We start from the raw sequence: 13,974 nt of genomic DNA, 5'->3' as shown, positions 1-13,974 counted from the left end.
AGTGGGTCCACTTTTATTAGGCATCTGCCTGTTTTGGTTTCTCCACTATGAATAAAAGAATACTACTACTACAGGGAAGAGATGGAATAAGAAAAACAGGGAGCCGGAAGAGGAAGAGTACACGAAGGCGTTCAGACTAACATGTGTATCATACATACCAACACACGTCGGGAGAACTGTCCAAAATCCGTTTGCCAAACACGTGACCTGCTGCACTCCATTGGTTAGATTGTATGGAGGAATGCACTGCACATTCACAATGCTGCCTCTCTTGCTAGGTGTTGATGACGTCACATTCACATTCAGGTTGAGAGTGTGTAGTGCGCTACAGCGTGGTGCTGCAGAATTAGAATGATAGTGAAAAAAGTGGAAGCAGAGTTTTCACATTATCGTTATATAACAACCATATCCCATTCCGCTTGGCAGCCTACACTAGTACATGACACGTGCTTTTTATTATTATTTTCTTTTCTTTGTTTTACTTCACAAAATCCAAACGGGGGCTTCATTTTCAGCTGAGGATGCACTCAGTGTGCTGACAGTGCTCAACACCGCGGAAGCAGAGCGTAATACCGAGCAGCCAGTGCAATTAAGGCATTTTTGACGCTACTTAAAAAGTGTGATTGCCTTTGTTGTTCAATGCTTCATTTTCAAAAATAGTTCTTTTCTTTGCAGTGCGGTTGACGTAATGAAGTTGGGTGCTGCTACCCTCCCCTATAGCCCGTCAATGAACTTGTGTCCTCGTTATTCTAGTGGGAAATGTTTGAGAATGCGTACCTTGAAGAATGACAGAAACAGTCGTAGATACTGGCTGGGAGGAACTTAAACAGCTTTGAATCACATCGTGAGGTCGTGCAGGAATTGAGCCCGCTGCAACACAGTCGAAGTTTGTAGTATACCAGGTGTTACAGGTTACGTTGAAGGCAACACCGGACGTATCACGCTCTGTTATTACGAACTGTGGGTCGTTCAGCTTGAAGCTGAACGTCGAATGTACGATATTCGCCGATGTCATTGTCCGAATCAGCTCAGAATCCGGAGATAGTGTTGTGTTCCAAGATACTTTGAGAGGGAAATTGCCACTTGACATGCATGATATGGTGTGATTGCCATCCATGTAAACTAGTGGCAGTGACGTAGGGAATGAGGACCGAATCTGTCGAGCTACAAAAGGGGGCAAGAGAACAGCAATGGTGTTATTCTTTCATTCCATGATTTAGTGACGCCAATAAGGACGATTGATAAGTGTGATAGAACTGATACTAGCGAGAAACAGCTAGCTGGAAATTACCCGGGGAGGCAAGAAGCAATGTATCATGCAAAACAAGCGGGATGATCGAGTTAATACACGTAAGAGATATCAGAAACCAGTGGGGGGGGGGGTGTGCACCGAGCAGGAACAGGTACTGCTCAAGGAAGACTAGATGCATTGTTTTGGAAAGCATTTCTACGATGCTGGGTTGTGATGTCGATGGGGAGTGAGTTGTAGAGGGTGAATGCACAGTTGATGCGCTATGCACGGTATCATTAAAAAGCTGCCCTTGATGGACAACATGAGTAACATCTCAAACTTAACCTTACCCACAACATTGAGCTGGTACAACTGTGGTGAGTAGCGGGCGTCGGTTCGGCAATGGTACACTCCAGTGTATGATGCGTTGAGTGAAGGGTGTGCTGTGGTGTTCAAAGGGGCCCTGCCAAAACCGGTGAACGAACCGGTCACACCCAGCACCAGGCTACCATCAGTCTTCTCTAGTCGAATGAACGGTGCTGATCCACTGGTCACAATACACACCGGCAAGTAGCTGAGAACGCCAGCGGTAGTCTGCCCATCGCCAAATGTCATTCTGAATGGCGCTGCTTGCCCTGTACCAGCAGCAATGAGAACGGGATATTGACCTGCACGGGCGTAGACAAGATTGCAGTGGAACAATGCCAACACAGTTCTAGTTGTAAATGGCATAAGTTGATCCACATTCTTCCAGAAAGTATCCATTGTATCCTCAAGCACAGTTGTGCTCGTTTCCTATTCGATATTCCCTGAGTGGCGCGGCGGTAGAGAAGGGGGAGGGGGTGGGCATATTTCTAACTGCAATTGCTTGAAGATATCAAAATGTCTCGGGACTCCGCTTGCCTGGTCAAGGACAATGTAGCTTAGAATGCGTGCGCAGTCAGGAGCATCTTTCTCACAATGATTAAACAATAGTATGAGATAGTGGCTGCGAAGAGCATCACTGAAGTCATGCTCTTCGGGCACATTCTGCCTCATCCTTACTAAAGCTCAACAGATTTTTCGCATCTCTTCGCACTGCGCCAAGATGAGTTCTGAGCGTCAATTCTTCACTGTCGACGAGGCCCTTGACCAAGTTCTGAATGGAATGGTTGAAGAGTTTGTCGCTGAGCCTGCGGAGATCGATAATTCTGACGACGATGTCGATAATGTCGTTTCAGAGAGCGAGAATGTCGCCTCGACATCAGCGCTGGCCATCGATGACAACCTGCCCGAGCAATTCCCTCCTGGTGCTCCGTCGTTGTTGATGCATACTGACACCGGCCCTGGGATAGCTGGTGGTGAGCCAGAACTTCTGACTCTTGAAATTTCGAGCGACGAGGAGGACGTGGAACATTTCTTAGATCGGGAAATGGATGTCACCTCTGCTGCGTCAAATTTTATTAGTAATGTCGTCTCGGAAGGTTGAGAACGAACTGCCTCTTCTATCCTCGCCACGCCACACCTCAAAACGAACTAGTCAGTGGTTTTTCTCTAGAGCTAGAGAGAGAGCTTTTCATAGTTTACTTCAAGCGGCGACGGAAGAACTCATAATGGAGAACTAACACTGACAACGAATGACTGACGACTGTCAACAAACGTCTGACTCTGACAACGAATGACTGACAACTGACGACGAACGTCGGACAACTGACTCTGACAACGAACGTCTGACAACTCACGACGACCGTCGGACAACTGACGACGACATGGCAAAAGGAAAACATGATATCAGAAATTGGTGCCCTCGTCAGCACAAAAGGTGGTGTACTCAGCACAAAAAGGTGCACGTGTCAACAACAAAGCAGCGCAGCAGCATGTACGGGTCAGCAACAAAGCAGCGCAGCAGCATGTAGATCTACGGGTCAGCAGCACAGAGACACAAATACAGCAGCAGCTACGACGAAGAGACAACACGTGCAGCCACATGTACACACAGAGACACAAATACAGCAGCAGCTACGACGAAGAGATAACACGTGCAGGCGCAGGTACAACACTATCCCCTACCAAAAAAAGACATCCACTCCTGTGGATGGAAGCAAAAGTGAAGTGTATAAAAAACGGAAGAAGACAGAAAGACAGGGGAAATGAAATATGAAGCAACATAAACAGGCGACAATAAAACACAAAAGAGGTGGGGTCACAACAGTTGAATGCATGACGAGTAGGCCAGGAGGGTTAACACCAGTCGGGAGCCCCGCAAAACTGTGCATCAATCAAACGGAACCTGCAAGCAACAGATTTTGCAGAGGACCCCCGCTGGCGAGCTGTTCGACCTGTAGTTGTCCCTTTGGATCTTGATTATTTGAACAGCACCAACCTAGTACGCCACCCACCCAACAGTCAAGACAAACAAAAAGTACACAATGCATGAGGAAACAGGGTTAAGCCGACGGACCCAGCGACGCTGCCAAGAGCGGCGAGACCGACAGCACGCACCGACCGAGAAGAAGACTGGGGCCGCAGGACGCACACTGGCCGGCTGTCCGAAAACCGATGGCGCTACAGAAACTCCGAGAATCACAGGACACACACAGAAAGAGAGAAGGACTGACGCAAACATCTCAGCCATCACCAAAAGTCAGAAAAGCACACGAAGGAAGGGAAGAACAGCCAGGAAGAACACGTTGACTGAAACAGGAGCAATTAATCAGTGAGGACACCATTGAGGACACACAAACAAATCGGTTACCAATACGCAAAAGATAAAGAAGAAAAACCACAGGGCGCTACCCTGAATAACCACAGGTCTCTAACCTGAAAAAACCCACAGGGATTGAACCTGAAAAAACCACAGGGATTGAACCTGAAAAAAACCACAGGGATTGAACCTGAAAACCCACAGGGATCGAACCTGAATAACACGGAACTTATAGTACATCCGCTCACAAAACCGAAAAACCGAAGAAAAAAAACTGTCTGGCACCGACTGGGACGCACAAGGGCCAGCCAGCAACACACGGAAACCATAACACCCGCAAGGCAAACCGATACAAAAAAGCGCAGGATCCCTGCAGACCACCAAGCAGACCGTGGCTCACCATGATCAGACGCCCACCCAGACGAACTAGAGAAACCCATATGCCGAAACACAATTATTACAAAACCACACGCTCACAAAAAAAATTCAACCTGGATCAAGAACGAGAATCCTACATGAAGTTCACACCTCCCACCAAACCGGAAGCCAACAGCTTTCCTACTTTGTTGACAGTGCATGACCATGATGACCGAGCCTGACAACGCTCTACACCATGTACACAGAACATGGAGAAACTACTACTAAAACGGTAAAAACACGAAACAAAACAATATGGATCGACTACATACGAGGCAGCACCTCGAGAACGTTCAGGTGGACATCTAAACAAATCACGCGACACAGTCACACTATCGGCGCAGTCCGACGGCAACTCCGTGACAAGCACAAGTGCACAACACAAGACGAGATCAAAGCTACCCATGCTGAATGCACGACGAACATGCAAACACAAGTTCCAGATTCGAACGAGTAGCGCACGAACAGAAGTTTGAAATTTTCATACACAACAGTACAGTACAGGGTAGTCAGAGCGACACAACTAACACAACGGGGCGAACTTCCAACGAGCATGCAAGACTACACTACGAGTACACACTCGAACACAAGAGAACAAGGTTCCACGGAATTCCTGCCGGGACCCGAGTCACCCGACGCAAAACAATTATTTGAAAATTCGAAATCGAATACAAGGTACGGCAACACATTACGCAGAGCAGACAATTACAAAGGCATGCTCACCTGAGTAGGAGCTCCGAGGATCTTGGAAAGGGTTGAACAGACGCAGCAAAGCGGAGCCATGGCGAGAACGCGAAGAGGAAAACGAAAAAACACCGGCCGGAGAGCGACGAGCTTCAGGGTCGTGGGTTCGATTAGTTGGGCGCCAAATGTCGTCTCGGAAGGTTGAGAACGAACTGCCTCTTCTATCCTCGCCACGCCACACCTCAAAACGAACTAGTCAGTGGTTTTTCTCTAGAGCTAGAGAGAGAGCTTTTCATAGTTTACTTCAAGCGGCGACGGAAGAACTCATAATGGAGAACTAACACTGACAACGAATGACTGACGACTGTCAACAAACGTCTGACTCTGACAACGAATGACTGACAACTGACGACGAACGTCGGACAACTGACTCTGACAACGAACGTCTGACAACTCACGACGACCGTCGGACAACTGACGACGACATGGCAAAAGGAAAACATGATATCAGAAATTGGTGCCCTCGTCAGCACAAAAGGTGGTGTACTCAGCACAAAAAGGTGCACGTGTCAACAACAAAGCAGCGCAGCAGCATGTACGGGTCAGCAACAAAGCAGCGCAGCAGCATGTAGATCTACGGGTCAGCAGCACAGAGACACAAATACAGCAGCAGCTACGACGAAGAGACAACACGTGCAGCCACATGTACACACAGAGACACAAATACAGCAGCAGCTACGACGAAGAGATAACACGTGCAGGCGCAGGTACAACAGTAATGTCGAGTCAGCTGATCGTGCAGCTGATGTTGACACCGAGGCTACCTGTGAAGCCAGCGCTGGCACTGCTGCTGTTGGTGTAGCCACTGGCGCTGGTACTGGTGCCGGAGCTGCTCTGGGGGATGCCACCGCTCCTGCTACTGCACCTTTTTCTTGTAGCTGCAGCAAAAATTGCCTGGCAAATTTTCCTGTGGAAGCCGTACAGAAGAGTCGCCTGACTATGATGGAAATGGAGGACAACGAGCGTGACATGTTTAGAATGGGCATGCTGTTAGCTACTCACTACTGTACACCAGAAACACGGCCAGGAAAACGAAAACATGAGTTTTACCAGTATTGGTACGATGGACAGGAGGTGTGCAGTGGGGCATTTCAGTACATCTACAACATCGGAAAAAAGTTGTGGCGGAACCTGAAAAAGCACCTCCAAGAGAATGGTCCTGTTCCTCGTCGCCACGGCAATATCGGTAGACGGCCCGCTAACGATCTCTACAGGAAATACCCATCCCCTACAAATTTCAACAAATACAAACACCAACGTAACTATGTAAAATGCCCTTCCAGATCCTGCCATCGCTGCTACATCCGCAACCTCCGTGCCACGATATCTCCCACAAACCCTCGCCTCCCATCCCTCCCTGTGCTCATTCGTCAACTGCGAAATCCTACCAGCGCCCGGGTCATACCTTCGAAGATGGTGGGCCCCAATGGTCGAACAAGCACCTCTCCGGCATCCATTGGTAACTTATTGAACCGCCACTTCGTCAGTGCCGGCTTACAGGTTGACCCCGATGCTCCTATTCCCACTATTTCCTCCATACCTCCACCAGCAACTACATTGCAATCCCTGATCATCACCTCATCGACTGTTCACAAGTATATTGCAAGACTGCCTCTGAACAAATCCCCCGGAGCTGACAGGATCACCAATGAGATCCTCAGGAAACTGAGCTACTCAATTGCCCGCCCACTCTCCATTCTTTTTAACCTTTCCCTCTCCTCCGGCACATTCCCGTCACGATGGAAGTCAGCCACTGTCATTCCAGTGTACAAAAATAAAGGCGACAAGAACAACCCGTCTAATTACCGACCAATCTCCCTCCTGTCCTGCGTCTCCAAGCTGCTAGAGAGAATAGTGTACGACCGCTTGTACGACCATATCTCCCCTCTTCTCCACCCCGCACAATCTGGCTTCCGCCGTAAGGACAACACATCCCTGCAATTGTCCCGCATAATCCAAGACCTCTGCTCCCTAAAAGACCAGCGGCAGGTCTCCTGCATCTGTTTCTTCGACCTCTCCAAGGCCTTCGACACCGTGTGGCACAAGGGCCTGATCGCCAAACTTCGTGCCCATGGTGTCTCCGGCTCCTTACTCGCCTGGATAACTAGCTACCTCTTGGACCGAAATCAGTGCGTCACAGTAAATGGAACCTTATCTGACCCCGAGTCTGTGACATCCGGAGTGCCCCAGGGCTCCATTTTAGGTCCCCTGCTCTTCCTCACATACGTTAATGACCTCCCCTACTCAATTCCCAATATTTCCTTGTTTGCAGATGATACCACAGTCCTTGCTTCCTCCCCATCTCACGCCACCCTGTACCCCAAAGTTCAGGACTGTATCAACAACATTGTTCACTGGATGAGCACTTGGTACCTTAAGCCAAATGTGACCAAAACCGAGCTCCTCCTTTTTCCCCCTCCCACAGATCCAGTGCCCATCTTCCACTTTCCCGATGATCCCGGTCACCCTATCTCTGTAGCGCCCCACCATAAACACATTGGCATTGTCATAGATTCCGCCCTCTCCTGGTCTCACCATGCTGATCAAGTGTCGTCCAAAGTATGCCGATCTGTCGGCATAATGTCAAGTCACTTGTCCCTTTTGCCCCAAAATTGCCGGATTAATTTCTATAAATCATACATTCTTCCCCTCTTCACGTATGGCTTCCCTGCCTGGTCCACCATTAACAAAACCCACATAGGTAAATTAGAAGTTCTCCATCGCCGTATACTGCGCATCATACTTCGTACTGATCGTTATAATATATATATATATATCACAAATCTAGACTTGTATGCTGCTGCATCCACTACCACTCTGCAACATTACCTTGATGCTTCCAAGTGCACCCTAGCACATTCAATTTTTTTGACCAGCACCCTGCTCATTTACAGTCCCTTAATTGGTTCAATTCAGGTGCCACCACCCGAAGCTGCGTTCGTCTCCCCCTAGCTAGGTCTACCCTATTCGTAAATTCCCCTTTCTTTTCCTCCTACTCCACGTGGCTCCAACTGCCTCCCAGTGTTAGACAAGCCCCAGATATGCCCAAATTCCGTACCCTCGTCAGACAGCACTTCAGTATCTCCCAGTAAACAAAGTCACAGTCACCACTTCCGCTGCATAGCTCGCTGAGCATACCATTGCTTTTTAAGTTGCTAATCCCTTCCCACTTTGTGTACGTGCTCTTCATTTTCTTTTTTTCTCTTCTTCCGTGGTTGGTCTCACCCTCTCCTCAATTCAATTGGCTGTCTTGACATGCCACGAGGTGCAGAAATAAATACATAAATAAATAAATAACGCGCTCCAGTTTCCGGATGTGAAGAGATGTGTGGAGTTCCTCAAGGCCTATGTAGAGGAGTTTGGTCTACCTCATCCTGCTCCAACTCATGGAAGAGCCGGAGTGTCTCCCACTTACCTCCCCGCATCACAGACTTACAAGTCGGTGCACAAAATCTATGCGGATGCGTGCATCTCTGACAACTGCCGAGCAGCAGGCCTACAGTCATTCCGAAACATTTGGAGTGCCTGCCTTCCTCATGTAAAATTTATGAGTGCCCGCACAGATGTCTGCCAACCCTGTAAATTCCTCCGCCGTAAAGTAGTTTCTGCTGCAACGGAAGCTGACAAAACTGAGGTGCTCGACCGGTTCTCACAGCACATTGCAGGAGCGCAAGCCGAACGCAAGTATTACCGTGATGCCACTGTAGCTGCACACAACGAACTATCTGGTGTTGCAGCTGCACCCGTCCCCCCATGTCAACCCTGCTCCCAACCTCTCCTCGCTTCCCACTACACTTTTGATTTTGCACAGCAGGTCACTCTCCCTCATCTTGCTCGTCAGCCTGGTCCTCTGTAGTTTAAACACCAAGGAAGGTGCAGCTGTTCGGCGTGTGCAATGAAGGCATACCTAGACAGGTCAACTTTTTGCTTGATGAAACGCAAACCATCGGAGCAGACGGCACAAAGAGCCATGGTGCGAACACGGTCTCTGTCTCTCCTGCATGCCTTCTTTGCTAAGTACGGCTCGGGCGAGGAGAGTTGTGTCCTTCATGCAGACAACTGTGCGGGGCAGAACAAGAACCGCACAGTTGCCTCATACTTGGCGTCGCGAGTCATTGTTGGCCTACAGAAAGAGATCCATTTGGCATTTATGGTTGCCGGGCACACACGTTGCCTTGTGGATGGCTGTTTCGGTTTAGTAAAGAGGAAGTACCGCCGCGCCGACACCTTCACTCTGCCTCAACTCGCCAGTGTTGTCAATGAGTCGGCATCATGCAATGTTGCTCATACTGATGCTGTCACTTGGTACCAGTGGGATTCCTTCCTGGACCAGCACTTCAAGCGAGTTCCTGGGATATCAAGGTACCATCACTTCACCTTCTCATCTGCAAGTCCAGGCACCGTGGAAGTGAAGGAAAGCGTTGAGTCAGTTCTGCAGCAGGTCACCATTCTCAAGTGCGATCCAAGTGTGCTCGACTCTTCATCTCTTCCTCCTGTGATTCCTAGTGCTGGCATGTCTGAGGACCGACAGAGGTACCTCCACAAAGAAATTCGTCCCTTTGTGGCCGAACCCTAACAGGATGAATTGTGTCCACCCCTGGCGTAACGATCTTTGACAGTCCGCCACCATGTGCGTGTCTGTTGGTGACTTTTCTCCTGATCAAAACCCTCTACAGAATTTTATTTTTGCATCCATGTATTTGTACCTAGTCTAAACATACTGCTGTCATGCTGTGGAAACATCTACTGCCCGCTTGTTGTTACATTGGTGACATAGACCGATCTAATGAAATGCATCGATTTCTGGAGCGTAATTTGTGGCTCAATGCTGTTCAAGAAAACGGCCGTAACTCCGTGATGGTACCGTATTTTTAGGTTCTGTTTAAAAAAAAATGATTTCTATGGACGTTCTGCATGAGTTGGCAGTGCTTACCCAAATCCGCCAAAAATGTCATTTGGTACCTTTTCCCTTGGTGAGGCTCAATATGAGGGGTGTATTCCCCGAAACACTGTGTATTGAACGGGGAGTGGTGCTTTCTTGCCGATTTGCCGAGTGGAAGGTTCGATGGACTTCTCGTATGATCTGAGTAGCAGTCGTGAGTCAGTCAAGTGTCAAGTCAAGTCGGCGGAATAGAGCGAGCGCCGGTGTGGGGAACAAACCCTTTCCTATCAAGCAACACACACCAGCCATGGGGCAAAGGAGGCACCACACAAAGTTCATTTCTCTAACGCCAGAGTGCCCTAACTATGAAGGTATCGGACATTGCGTAATGCAGCAGCACTAGAGCAGCGTACCGAGAGAGCTCAACAAGACGAATGTCGAGGAGCATTAAGAGAGCATGTCTGAGAATACCAAAGTATGTGTGCAAGTGGATCTCTCCGATTTCGCTCAAAATTTGCAGGTATGTTCCCTTTGGGGTGTGGATCGATTGGGCAAAGCCCTTGAAAAAGTTTCTGAAGGGAACCTTGAAATCTGCATACCCCTCAAAAATGGCCGAAATATCACATTATTTATGGGTCTAGAAACGAGTCACGCCACAGCGTATACGAACAAGCTATGAACAAAACTCCATCAAGCCAACATTGCCTCACCTTAGAAGAGTTCCTGGAGCAGTAACGCTTAGCCACGCCAGCATCCCAGAAGACGAGGTCCATCACCCCCTGACGCCACAAATGATCGTCTTGAAAATAGCCAATTTACAAGCGCTGGCAAAACAGCCAGCTACGTCCTCAATTGGCCAGAACTATACACCGGCAGATAGTAGAAAACCTCTTCTAGCGCTGAGGACATGTCCCCCATCTTCCTTTTGGGGTTTTCTTGAAATAAACATTTTTGAATTTTTCCACTCGACCATGCTGAAATACGGCCAAAGTCATACCTGCGCAGGAAAGCTCGCCCCTCCGCGACGTCTCTTCAGCAATTTCTACTCCAACACTACTCCCAAGGCCGCTGAACAAAGTGAAGTGTTGACTCTGACAAGGAAAAGCAGCGGTGATCACTTGTCACTCCAAACGACAAGCTTCTCCTTTCGCCACCAATAATTTTTTGTGCGACTGTTGATGTAAAAGTGACTCAAGGCCTGAGCGCAGTTTTTGAATTTTATTGCAAGATGCACGGTGAAATCACGTGCCTTGTGACGCAAGAATGCCAAGTCGTGTGGCCCACTGCACGGCTCACGAAATTTCAGAGAATACAATTGACAGTGGCATGGCGAATGATTAGAACACAACACCAAAAAATGAAAACAATTGTATGTGTGAAAAAACGCAAAAAACGAGAAACAAAAAAAACAAAAAACACCAAAAACAAAAACAAACAAAAAACAAACAAAAAACAAAAACCAGGAAAATACAAGGGCACTGTCCTGCCCACCATCGTCTCCAAAACCTCACAGCCGGCCCTCCGAGATTGCCAACTCTCGCAATGCATTCACAGGACGGTGATATGACGATCGAGCACCGCGGATGCACATTATCGCCGACCGCAACAATGCAAACGCCAGTCGACACCGGACACATGTCATTGTCTGGGCATACAACTTCGTGTCCCCACTCGAAATGAGGCCACACAGGCGCTTAACAAATCTGGAGCACTCTGGCGCACAACAACCGGCCGTGGTGAAAACTAGTGGAGTAAATGTCCCACGGTCCACATTGATGATGCGCTCAGCATACTGCAGCTTCTTCTTCCTCTCATGCTCCGCCAACAGTTTGTCGAGAGGTTTGGTGGCATAGGACGGAGCATCGGGATGAAAAACCCGGACATCCAGGAAAGCATTCTGTGCCCTGGTCCACAGCCCTCGAGCCCGGATATCAGCGCGAGCATCGTTGGCGGTGATAGTTGAGGCTGCCAGAAACACCTCTCCCGAAACCGGAGCAAGCTGAGGCTCGACAGCGACATCCGAGCAAGCTTCCGTAAGTAAATCGGCAAGAATATCGCGAACTTCATTGTGCCGAATGGTGGGGAAACCACCAGTAGGGCAACACATGGCATGGGCCGGACTGAACGGTTGGCCACAAGAGCAGGTAGTAGGCACATCAACCAATGCCCAGTCATACCGCAACGCCACCGCATCCCTGAAATCTCCCTTCGACAGATGATATCCGTGTTCTCTGATAGGCAGTGTGTTGAGCCAGCTAGAGACACCTCGGGAGGACAAATGCTCCAAACGACGCGACATATCCGCCGACGCCGACTGCCGCAGCTGGCGGAACTCAGCCTCACTTGCTGTGCCGCGTTGTCTGGCAAAATCCCTCTTGGCTGCCACAGCATCTTGCCGAACACGTTCCGGTGCTTGCTTGGTCCATGATGTGTTGTTCTGTTGCAGAATTTCACTAACCTGGGCTGCTGTCATTGCTCTGGAAGCGTCGCGCTCTGTCCCGCTCATGCTGTTAAAGTGTGGAATGGCCATTCCCCCGAAACGAGTCGGCAGCCTGAGCATCACCAAATCCTCCGTGGTGAAAGCATCTCGACCAGTTGCAGCCGGCAAGAACTCAGTTTCGATTACCTTGTCCAACGCTGATACTGCGTCCTCCGGAATGGGAACCGTACGAAAGAGGTAGACCCAACGACCCCGCAGGCCATGAGTCAAAGCTGCATAAGCCGCGTGAGGCTCTGTGCTGGCAAACTTTGCTAATGTGCGTAGCTCCTTGCACCAATCATCAACCCTCTCCCTCACTTGGCTGGCAACATCATCAGGCTCCCCGATGTATGAGCCCAGATATTTAGTGCTGCCGGTGACAATGCGGCCACCGGTGCCTTCAAACAGATGTGAAGCCTCCTCCTCCAATCCGGGCTTCACGAGAAGTAGGGTTTTGTCCGGATTGGTGAAATATCCATACAGGCGACCGTGTTCCTGGATTGTTGTCCACCAGTCTCGAATCGCTCTCATCCTGCCAGCACCACTGGAGTCATCCGCATACCAAATCTGCTTAACGGCGTCGTGTTGCTGCTGCAAATGCCGAATGATGGGGAGTGTGGCCAATGCATAAAATGCCATGGACAGCGGGTCTCCCTGGGTAGTGCCCTCCTTTGACGAAATCTCCCCACCACCAGCGACAAACAGACGTGCCTCCGACTGATAGGAGTTTAGAAGAATGGTGGATAGTGCTGGACAGAGGCGCTGAACGTTATGCAGAGCTGCCTGTCTGTTTATGCTGTTGAATGCGTTACTGGCATCCACCAACAGCACTCCCTCAGTGGACGATTCGTTGTAAATGTCTTGCATGGCATGCACTGCTGCTTCAATGCCACCTGGTGATCCAGCGCATTTCTGAAGATGTCCGCAGGCTGCCTCCACGTCAGTGGAAGCAATGCGCAGAATAGCCTTCGATACTATCCGCCTAAGCACCTCGCCCACGCCAATAGGACGTACGCCAGGCTGCTTGTCAAGGGCAATCAGCCGGCAAGACAGAAACGGCACCAGGCCTTCAGCGGGAAGAACACGGGTAGCAAGAAGACGAGAGAGGTCAGCAATAGCCTGGCACAGACTGGTTGATGCCCCCTTAAAAGAGAAGCACATCCGCCGCCAACATGCTGAGTCCATCCCAGACGGACCTGCAGATCCCTCCGAGTGCATCGCCACGGATTTCAGAAACTCAGCAGTGAGGCCATCGAAACGTATGCCTTCAACACCGGGGGCATCCCCAGGCAGCATGGCTTCAGAAGGTGGTAGCCGAGCCTCCGGATGCTTGTCCAGTAATGCCTCTTTGACAGGAATAGAGGAACCATCCCGGAGAGGTACGGTATCGTTGATGTTCAGCACACCACCCGCTTCACCACGTCTGCCTGGATCCAGGCATCTAAGTGCATCATGCACACGGCCCTGGCACATGAGGTCGGAGAAGTGGCGAGCCTCATCTTCCTCACCTCGCTTGCGGCCTCCCTTACGAGGCCGAA

At 49.7% G+C, this 13,974-nt stretch overlaps 2 protein-coding genes and 1 long non-coding RNA gene across 6 annotated transcripts in view; 1 reads left to right on the top strand and 2 right to left on the bottom strand.

Moving 5' to 3' along the window:
* LOC135811926 (uncharacterized) overlaps positions 1-13,974 on the top strand; it is a 195,015-nt gene that overhangs the window by 59,450 nt on the left and 121,591 nt on the right. The gene's annotated exons all lie outside the window — the stretch shown is intronic.
* LOC135812368 (uncharacterized) overlaps positions 1-13,974 on the bottom strand; it is a 20,405-nt gene that overhangs the window by 264 nt on the left and 6,167 nt on the right. The window contains exons 3-5 of the mRNA XM_065325744.1: positions 1,582-1,899; positions 778-1,164; positions 159-338 (exon numbers count right to left, since the gene is read on the bottom strand). Of these exons, the coding sequence (XP_065181816.1) occupies positions 159-338; positions 778-1,164; positions 1,582-1,899 (885 nt within the window). The remainder of the gene's footprint in view (positions 1-158; positions 339-777; positions 1,165-1,581; positions 1,900-13,974) is intronic.
* On the bottom strand, positions 2,755-5,135 carry LOC135811925 (uncharacterized). The gene is made up of 2 exons (XR_010552719.1): positions 5,055-5,135; positions 2,755-3,823 (listed from the first exon to the last, which is right to left on the bottom strand). It is a non-coding gene; the product is annotated as an uncharacterized LOC135811925 (long non-coding RNA).

Source organism: Sycon ciliatum, chromosome 3, assembly GCF_964019385.1.
Source record: "Sycon ciliatum chromosome 3, ocSycCili1.1, whole genome shotgun sequence".
NCBI lineage: Eukaryota > Metazoa > Porifera > Calcarea > Leucosolenida > Sycettidae > Sycon > Sycon ciliatum.
Note: the sequence above shows the minus strand (reverse complement) of the source record. Positions and strands in the feature narration are given on the sequence as shown.